This window comes from Sphaeroforma arctica (genome assembly GCF_001186125.1).
Source record: "Sphaeroforma arctica JP610 unplaced genomic scaffold supercont1.926, whole genome shotgun sequence".
NCBI lineage: Eukaryota > Ichthyosporea > Ichthyophonida > Sphaeroforma > Sphaeroforma arctica.
The window spans coordinates 1-10,288 of record NW_014039632.1 but is presented as its reverse complement, the minus strand read 5'-3'; the positions used below and the strand labels follow the sequence as shown (position 1 = coordinate 10,288).

Genomic DNA, 10,288 nt, shown 5'->3' with positions numbered 1-10,288 from the left:
ATATATGTATATCACAAGTTTTCTTCAAGGGTTGTGAATGTGTTAAAGCTAACGATATTCGAGATTCATCTCTTTATGATGTAACCACACTACTACAGTCACGGCTTAACCATAGTAACATGTTGTAGCTCCATAATTATTAGGCATGTATGATGTAGTATACCAGGCAGATTTGACTACCTCTAAAGGTTTTTATCCTCACATTAATTATGATTGTCATGAAGCTCACGTGTGGAAGACACAAACATCATCACGGTATGAGAATAACAGCTTTTACTGTTCATTTATTATATATTATTAGATTTATAATACGTAGCAGAACATTTTCTATTCTTGCGCATATCTAGATTTACTTACGTGCATCCGGAGTTGCCTGCACAATGTTAGTGCCCACTTGAGTTTGAACAAGTGTGTTAACCTCTGTGACTAATTGCTGATCTAAACTAACTTGCTCAATAACAGTCTCTTGGTCGATAAACGTCACGGTTAGCTCCTCCGAAACAATGTTTGTATCTGTAACAGCTACATCCACCTCCACAACATTCTCCACGACAGCATTCTCGGTCTGCTGCTCAATGAATGTCACGGTTAACTCCTCCTGAACTATGTTCGTGTCTGTCTCCTGGTCGATGAATGTCACGGTTAATTCCTCCTGAACTATGTTTGTGTCCGTCTCAACTACATCCTCTACCACAACATTCTCCACAACCACATTATCTGTCTCTTGTTCAAAAAATGTCATGGTTAATTCCTCCTGAACTATGTTTGTGTCTGTCTCCTGCTCGATGAATGTCACGGTTAATTCCTCCTGAACTATATTTGTGTCCGTCTCAACTACATCCACCTCCACAACATTCTCCACAACCACATTCTCTGTCTCCTGCTCAATGAATGTCACAGTTAATTCCTCCTGAACTATGTTTGTGTCTGTCTCCTGCTCGATAAATGTCACAGTTAGTTCCTCCGAAACAATGTTAGTGTCTGTTACAGCTACATCCACCTCCACAACATTCTCCACAACCACATTCTCTGTCTCCTGCTCGATGAACGTCACAGTTAATTCCTGTTGAACTATGTTTGTGTCTGTCTCCTCCACCTCGACATTAACGGTATTCTCAACTGTGACATCCTCGGTCACAGTCGCCTTCTCGATAACAGTCTGGACGTCTTCCACGACCACTACCTGTTCAACAACAACCACCTCAGTCTCTAAAACATTGACGGTCTCCGTGACCAATTCAGTGCGGACGAGAGTGTTTTTCAGCAAGTCAAATTCCGTGACAGTGAGCTCGACCACGTTAGTTTTCGTAACCTCTTCGCTTACCACGTTTGTTACCGTAAGATCCTCCTCGATTACATTAGTGGCCGCTTCATTCACCACATTGGTCACCGTGAGATCCTCCGCTAGCACATTCGTAACAACATCTTCAACCGTTACAACGTCCGTTTCGAGATTCATTTCAGTCACTTCTTCTGTGAAAGTATCGAATTCTGTTCTATTGGCAACAAGAACCTCAGTTGCGATAACTGTATCAGTTAGAATTTCCTGGACCACCTGGGTGGCGACGACATTATTGGTCGAAACTTGCTGTGAGACGGCCGTGACAGTTTCAAAGTCTATTTCTTGCCTGCGCGCACGATCAGCGACAGGCGCTGCTCGTGTAGATGCTATCAACACCAAACATCCGGTCAATGTAAACTTCATTTTAGCTTGCTGTATGATGGTATGGGTGTATGCGACTATGATACTTGTGGCATCCAAGTTTATATAGATGATGAAAATGCTTGCGTTCACAAAGTGCCATCCGGTATCTGGCCTTATTTGCGCATTTTGATGCTGTCTCAATGCACACAACTATACCAGCAGATGTGGATCATGTGGTGAAATATATTTAACTCAAACTGTTTTAGGTGTTTATCTTCACTGTTGACAATTGACTGTCAATTCTAACAATCCCATTCGTCCTCCAATATATTATTCGGTGGGGAGCACATTTTAGGTCGTGTATTGAAAAAATCGTACTGTGATCGTCAGTGTTTGCTGCCTTTTTTAGTTTTTTTTTGTTCACTAGAGAGGCAGGCTATATGATTGGAGACTACTTCCCTGTGAAGATGCCCACTCTCTGGGTGGAAGACTGGAAGCCACCAGCCCTCCACATCAAGAAAAATGAGAAGAGGATAAAACGAGGACACCTGCACCTGCACGGCACAGTGCACACGCCTGCTGGCCGACAGTCCCACACACGCGTCACGCGGGGACTCTCGGGGATCTACTGAACAGTGAACACACTCTCACTCTCGCTAGAGTAGTCAGTAGTCTGTACTCTCTCTATATAGTAGTAGAGAGCGAGAAAGTAGAGAGTACAGAGAGAGAGAGAGAGACTACTGGTAGTACATACTAAATAGAGACTCTATGTACAGAGTAGACTACTAGTAGTAGGAGTAGATTTTGTGGAGAGAAAGTATGTATGGTAGAAAAATTTATAAATTGAAGTATGATACATGAGAATCTATCCTCTTTTTCATTTAAAACATGTTACTCTCTAGAGTAGAGATATGAGACGAAATATTTATATTTGTCTTCAAATCATGAAATCATCAAATGTGAAATGTCAACTACAAAAACTTTGTTGTTTTTCTATTAAAAAACCCATTGTGACTTGTCACTTCATGTAGAGTTGTATTTAAATAAAAAAATAGTTGCGATTTGCGAGAGAAAGACTGAAAGACAGACTGTAAAATATTGTAAAGAATTGTTAGAAACATTGGGCCATTGGCACCGCCAGGCGCCAAGTCGCCAACTTTATATATTTATATTGTAAAGCCTACGTAGTTCGGACACACGAAAGAAGGGAAAGGAAAGCAAGCTAAGTTTATTTAACTTAGGTTGGTTGCAAACTTCACACTAGTAAAGTGAAGTCTGCAACCAACGGACCAACAGTATTTATACGGTTCCTGGCGCAACTACATCGTTGTGGTTGGCGCTTAGATATTTGGCGCGCAAACCGCCCGGTGGTCTCATTAACGGTTTTACTTTCGTGTGATGTTTTATAGCCCGCGGGTTTTACAATATATATATATATATATATATATATATTGCGCACTTGCGAGTTGCGTACAATATTTTTTAATAATACCCCCCTCACTCTCCCCCCCTTTTGGTTTGTTTTTAAACCAGGAACCTGCTTCCTACATCCGTCTGGCCGTCTGGGGCGTCTGGTGGACTGGCGTCGAGCTTTTTATTTCTAAAAAGCATGTGGTGTTCACCACTTATGTGTGCACAGTGACAGTGTAAGTGTGTGTGTGGGACAAGTTGTCAGTGTCGGGGACTGTGCCGCAGTGCCGGTGTGCCTGCGTGCCAGTGGCCACTGTGGTATGTGCCTCCGAGGGTCTGGGAGACTGAGACTTTGTGTAGCAAATTAACAATACGGTGTAAAACTGTAAATACTATTAATAGCAGTGTTGCTTAGCATATTTCGTTTCTTAGTTCTGGATTGGTGAAATGAATTTCAAGGAATTTTAAAATTATGTAGCAAGTTGAGAATGTATGAGACTGAGTCACTGAGAGGAGTGAGGACTGAGGACTGAGGACTGATGAGTTGTCAGTTGTTATTCTCTTCTAATTGTTTTTTTTAAATTTTTAATTCGGGAGTGAGAGTGAGAGACACACACAGTGTCTAAATACACTCTAAGTCTCTACGTGCAGTCTACTCACTCTACAGTCTACACTCTACAGTCTACAGTCTACACCTAAGATAAAAACGTTATCCGATATAACGTTTATAAATAATTAAATGGTCGATTTACGTTCAACTTTTATATCCCATTCAGTCCATCCCATTTAGGACTGGGTGCATTCACGAGGTCATGACATGATCCTATTATGTCAGTAAATTATGGCGCAGGTACTATCAGCTTGATGAACTACATAGTCTGCTTCTTTGGAAATAGGTGCATATTGCACACAAGAGCAGTTGTCAAAATTTCATTAACAGTGTTCGACGTTTGACCCCCATAAACGTTATATCGTTTAATTATTATAGAAATTTTTATATGGACCTATCGTAACGTATTAGCTTAGGACCTTAGGTCTTCAGTTTACACTACACTACAGTCTACAGTCTACAGTCTACAGTACACTATTTATTTGAACTTCAGTCTATTTTTTTAGATTGTTACACATTACATTATGATGTCGTATGCATAGTACGTAGACTCGTAGACTCGTAGACTCGTAGTGTCTGTAGTAGAGACATAGACTCGCGAGAGCTCGCGCAATACATACGTACACATGTGATGTGATGACTTTGTTCTGAAATCTGAACCTAAGTCTGTACTTCTGAATTTCTGATGTTCAAGAGTTCGCAGTTTCAGGAATCAGGACCAGGGCTTCAGGCTTTCAGCCGTCGGCGTCACGGTCAGGGCCAAGGGCCCAAGGCCCCAAGAACCGTCCCACCACCAGAGAAGGGGCAGGCCAGCAGGCTGGAGGGTCTTTGTAACACAAGAAATAAGTGTTGGACAACGGACTGTTCACTGTTTACGTCTGTCGGAGACGCGGAGCGACTTCTTGTGAGTTGAGAACGAGATTCATTTTTATTTTAAAACAAAATAGAGTACAGAATAACTTGAGCGCCGAAGACTCGAAGAGTCTGTATTATCTGAGGCCTCGTCTGTAATTCTGTCTAATTTAGAAGGCTATGGTAATTCTGTATATATCATATGAAATATATATTTTGTACCCACATGTTTCAAGTGCACGGACAGGATTGGAGAAAATTGTTTATCATGAGTGTTTCAAGAGAATGAGGGACACCAAGCAAGCCAAGAAGGTTCGTGATCGATTCCTATTGATGAAGCATTTATATATATATCATATATACATACATAGTTCCTTATGTCTAATTTGTTTTTAAAAAATAGAAGGCAATGGGAACTTGGGCCTTGTTGCTCCGGGACCGGGGCATATTTATATATATTTTTAAATACTACTATCTACATATAAAATATAAAATCACATACGGACACGGGACAAGGAACTATAAAAATATGTAAATATTTACACACAAGAAGAAGGAAATAGGATGTGTATAATACATTGATATTTTTTGTTTTGTTTTTTTAAAAATAAACAACATACAAAATAGTGACTGCTTCAACTGACAACTGACAACTGACGACTCTCACAAGAAGTCTCAACTCTCAAGACCTCTTAATAATTCATTAAAGTCCCTTATTTAAAAAAAAAGCAAAAACAAAAGGTGAAAATTCCTATATTTACATAAATAGAAACTTCACAGCGGATAAAAATATCATATGTACTATGTGCTGTATTTGTTGATGTTGTACACCCGATGTATGTTATAAAGAGAACAAAAATAAGTTTCAACTGAACACTGCATAATACTATTAAAATAGAAGCTGAAACGTCCAAGTTTACAATCGACTAATTCAGTCCTGGCCGGCCATACTGGTCGGTCAGACCAGGTTTCTATCAGCTCAGCCCTACACTACTGGAGTAAATAGTAGCGAGGGCAAGGCCCTAATCGTTGTTAAGTGTACTAAAATATATAGCTATATACACTGTATTTTTTACATATATATCGGGAATTCGGACCTTTTCAAGAGAAAGAATGGAGTTTTCTGTTTTTGCTGTTCTATCAAACATGAGACAAGCGTCAACACTTAACACCACAGAGAGAAGGTAAATGTAAATCATGTATATTGGAGAAGGCTATTTATGTAAATATACGCAACTATATAAATATGCGCATTTATTATTTTGGCATATTGCATACTGTTATGGTTTTTTTTTACACACTAAAAGACAAAATAAAAACGAATTTTAAAATTACTAGTCCGATATGTATTTATATCCTCAACGTTTGAAGCGAACATCGCGTGATGTACGATATTCTAGAAATTGACAATGCAAGGCTGCTCTACTCGCCGTCTCTAGTAGAGGAGAGAGAGAGATGTCCCAGCTTGCAACGTATTTGCGGACTATTCAATCAATAGAGGTTGTGATATATTCAGTCACTGATCATCGCATATTCAAGGGCAAAGTGATTATTCCAGCTACACTTTATAGGAAAGCAGAGCCTTTACTTCGAGACTGCACATACATTCACCTCTGAGGCCTTAGCGCTACTTCCGGTCCATTGCTACGGGGTTTCAGGACCCTAGACCAAAACTCACCCAGAGCGTAATCATGTATGTATCACCCTTGTTCTGGTCTGTGTCATCCTTGTTCTGGTGATACGGAAAACGATGGTGCTCGTGTGTGACTGCCCACTCTGGCTCGATCCTAATATTACAAATATTCATATTCGGTATGAAGACTCTATACCAACCGGACAAGGTTCAATTTTCATACGCAGTGTAGGTGTTACTGCAGATAGCTACTACATATCCCTGATATATTGACCTGCTTAGAAGAAAAATACAATGTATCCGGATCAGAGCTTGGCATCCATGATCACACCATCGTCGCGTGCTTCGTGCTGGTGTTCATATTGCGCGTCTACAGCCTTCTCTTTGACTTCCTCCTCTGTGGTCTTTGGTACCGGCGACAACATCTTCGCTCTGGAAACGTCTTGCAACCCGGCGGTGTTGGGCTGTGGTGTGATTGACTTACTCGTCGATTTGCTGAGATCGTCTCTGGATTTACGTCTGCAATAAGAGTGTGCACGTGGTGTGCACGTGGTGTGAGTGGTGGCAGGTGGAGACTATGGATTATACGCGTGTCCGTCGACGCACGTTCGTGTAGGCAACTGTGAAACACACATACATATTTATAAAGCCCAGTCTATCCGCATTGTCAGATGGATAACAAAGCCGAGGTCTGATCGCATTCGCACACAAGACCAGATACCTATGTCACCAATGAGACAATAGGACTGAGTAGTTATCAGCCGGACATTACATCTATACGTAGGACATGGCATAGCTCTAGCTGAGCATAACATACTTTATCTACACATAAAACCACCAGCACGTGTACTGTACATGCTGCCAAGAACATCCGCAACCGCCATGAACACAACCTACGACGACATACAGATGATATACAATCAATTTCCTCTAACATAACAACTCAGCTTGTGCAAGCAAGCATCCCCGAGAATATGCTGTGATATACACAACAGAACACGTACAGGTCTCTCTTAGCCTGCTTCTGCTTTTCACGCATGGCTCTGAGCTCCTCCTTCTCATCGGCCTGCCGTTGCTTCGCCGCCTTTTTTTCTTCCTTCTCCAGTTGTTTCGCCTCTCTCTGCTGGTTTTGCTCTTCCACGATGTCTTCCTCGCCATAGGCGGAGAGTGCTTGTACCTAAGCGAAATCACAAGAGGTGAGTTCGTTTCATGAGCGAGTATGTGAGTATATATACACGTGCTATCGATGATTATAGGCAAAACTCACAGCGCAATTGCCCGTAAACTTGAATGTCTGGAAACACACTAGTACATCCAGCAACGAGAAAATTGAACAGCAAACGATTGGATAATAAATTGAATAACGTATAAGCAGTGTGAGTGAGGTTGTATTGCTAGTTGTATATTGAAGCGGCATTGTGTGTGTGTGAGTGAGGTTGTATTGCTAGGTTTATATTGAAGCGGCATTGAGTGGATCCGACATCAGGCGCATAGCCACACGGACGCAACTCTGTAAGCGCACAAGCATGCACTTGTTGTTGGAGTCTTAATTTAAGGTTGGAGGGCACAGTACACATTCGCTACATGCCGCACACACAGACCGCGCGAATCAGATACAAGGTCATGATGCGGGCAAGCATTTTCAAACATAAAAAAATTAAAACGGAGCAGTACAGAACTTAAAATGATTGTGATCTATATAGTCCACAGTACTAACCCAGGCAGGCTGGCTGGCGCATGGTACTGACCGGCGGCAACAGATGCGAATGGAATAAGCATCTTTCTCTAAATACACAAACACCTCACCTATACGATCACGCACATCCATCAAGAGCGTTCACGTACACGCTCTCGAGCATACCTCTTTTGTCACACCCAGGCCAACCATACTCAGCAGGGACTTGTGTGAGCTCGTGATTAAGCTCCCGGACTTATGTCGGCGGGGGGTCACCTCCATATTATCAACGTTGTCGCCAAGCGTGAACGGTAGCTGTATCTCTATCTTCTTGCCCATCCCGTGGCCTCGGCTGACCTGTTTAGTACCGAACATACAGCACATCCCATCACTGGCGATTGAGTACGTGGGTCTGACTGTACCACACAGAGACTGGACTGCACTATTGTGCCAGCTACATCGGTGCTTAGATATGTGAAGGGGCCAAACACATCAAATACGCGTGCCTTTGGTAGGCGTAATGTGGTCCAATCAACCCGCCCGAGTATTTGTGCTTATAGTCTCGTGTTCCATCCTATACTATTCTATTTACTGTCCACACGTTTCGTGGCTCGAGTACATTGAATTCACACACAGTCACGGCCCTCCTGGCATTGAGGTTCTTTAGGCTTTTTTTAGGTTTCAGGGTTTCAGGGTTTAGCATTGTGTGTCTTTGGTCCATACACAGGGGAGTACGGCCACTTGCCTATACAAACTAGGTACACGCAGACGATCATATATCAACAACACGTGTCCTTTTTTAAACTTAAATAACACCCAAATCAAAGGCATCCAGAATAGAGAGGTACTGTGCGTGCTCATAACTGGCCAATACTCCGGCACACACACACACTCTCTCTCTCTCTCTGCAATATCTATACCACCACTCACCACGACACATACACATAAGATAAACCTATCCGTACCGTGACAAGCACCGAGTAGCTGACATGGAAGGACACCTTCAGACTCTCAGGCCTCTCGGGTCGGGGGTCTGTGAAGAACACCGTCGGTGCCAGGCTACGCTTGCAATCGTGCGCAGGTGATGGGTCTCCTGAACCCGTTTCAACGGTAAACGAAGCCGACTTCTCCAACGCGGAATCGTTCTTGCTCACATCCCTGGGTGAGTTGAGTGTGCGGTATAGAGCTGAGGGCAGATGGACGAGTGTGATGTGTATAGGCATGTGCACACGGTTGGTTGGTGGATACGTGTGTGGTGGGTATGCCATACATGTATAGTAGTACAGGTGCTGCACTGCGCATGTCCTGTAGTCCTCGTCCTGTGGTCCTAGGACAAGTTGTCAGGTGCATCGTCTTCAAAGACCCATCAAGACCTGCAGCGGTTTCGTTATAACCGTGTGCACATGTATGTATTGCATTCCTGCTAGCATATACACGTACACATACACATGCCCACACGTATATGGCACATGCACAGCTGCTACGCACACACCCTTGAACCCTCAAACACTAAAATCCACACCAAAACAAACCAAGCGCAGTACAAACCACCAGCTTACCTTATACACACATCATTATTGTTGTCTGGGACTGTAGGGGCCACACGCACTTCGACCTCTCCATCACTGTTGGGCCCAGGAAGACCCTCTTTAACCTTTGCTTTGGCCAGCATCTGTTCTTTAGTCACAGGCACCTTGTGCGGCGCTTTCAGCACCACTTTCTGGAATAGCTTGGCCGATATCGACTTGATCTACACACGGCCAAACCGTTAGCTAGTCAGTGACGATATGACAGAGTACCATTGTGGTTTGTTTGCTTTGACAGCCAGGTTGACAAGCCTCTACAATAACGTTCACGCGTACACGTTGGTGCACTCCAATGTATCTGGATGAGTGTGCGCGCTAGAGAACTGCAGATGGCGCTAAAGCGTGTGTGTGATAAGTACGCCAACACACGCACACGATACAGTACACGGGTGCCTAAGGAATACTAAATAACTTTAGAGACAGTTCGGTATATATTCTTCGCTAGACATTTCCAAGCCAAGATGAGTGAGAAATAGATACGCAGATACATACATCCGTTGTGTTGCATGTTATGTACGATTGAAGGTACATGTCATGTGTCCAGTACCACAACATGCGCCAGAGATATAAACAAAGACATACCTTGTCGCCGGTCTCGTTGTTGACGTCTACTATAACTACCACATCCTCATCTTCATAGTAGACGTTCTTGGTCAACCGAACGTCTACGTTCAAACGTCTCTTCCCCGACACGAGTGTACGCCTCCACGCATTCGCCTGTTCAGAGCACGGACAGATATATGAAGTATGGATACAAGTACAAAGATTCAGACTACGCGTGCAATACATGGTCAATCGTAACAACCGTAGCTCATGCTATGCCTCACATGTGTTCTTATGACTTATCAATACATACTTATATAAGTATAGCATCTAT

The 10,288-nt window shown here is 42.9% G+C and overlaps 2 protein-coding genes across 3 annotated transcripts; both read right to left on the bottom strand.

The window, feature by feature from the left end:
- Positions 1 to 246: 246 nt before the first annotated feature.
- SARC_09282 lies at positions 247 to 1,918 on the bottom strand (the record flags this gene model as incomplete). 2 transcript variants are annotated; one of them, XM_014296705.1, is made up of 2 exons in its annotated part: positions 845 to 1,918; positions 247 to 532 (listed from the first exon to the last, which is right to left on the bottom strand). In XM_014296705.1, the coding sequence occupies exons 1-2, from the start codon at positions 1,703 to 1,705 to the stop codon at positions 350 to 352; spliced, it is 1,044 nt and encodes a 347-aa protein (XP_014152180.1). In that variant the 5' UTR covers positions 1,706 to 1,918. The 2 variants fall into 2 exon arrangements, with proteins under 2 accessions (XP_014152180.1, XP_014152181.1); XM_014296706.1 differs by having other exon boundaries at positions 350 to 1,918.
- Positions 1,919 to 5,971: 4,053 nt separating this feature from the next.
- SARC_09281 (hypothetical protein) lies at positions 5,972 to 10,200 on the bottom strand (the record flags this gene model as incomplete). The annotated part of the gene is made up of 6 exons (XM_014296704.1): positions 5,972 to 6,669; positions 7,155 to 7,327; positions 8,012 to 8,182; positions 8,791 to 8,983; positions 9,385 to 9,575; positions 9,994 to 10,200. The coding sequence occupies 6 exons, from the start codon at positions 10,198 to 10,200 to the stop codon at positions 6,456 to 6,458; spliced, it is 1,149 nt and encodes a 382-aa protein (XP_014152179.1). The 3' UTR covers positions 5,972 to 6,455.
- Positions 10,201 to 10,288: the final 88 nt, after the last annotated feature.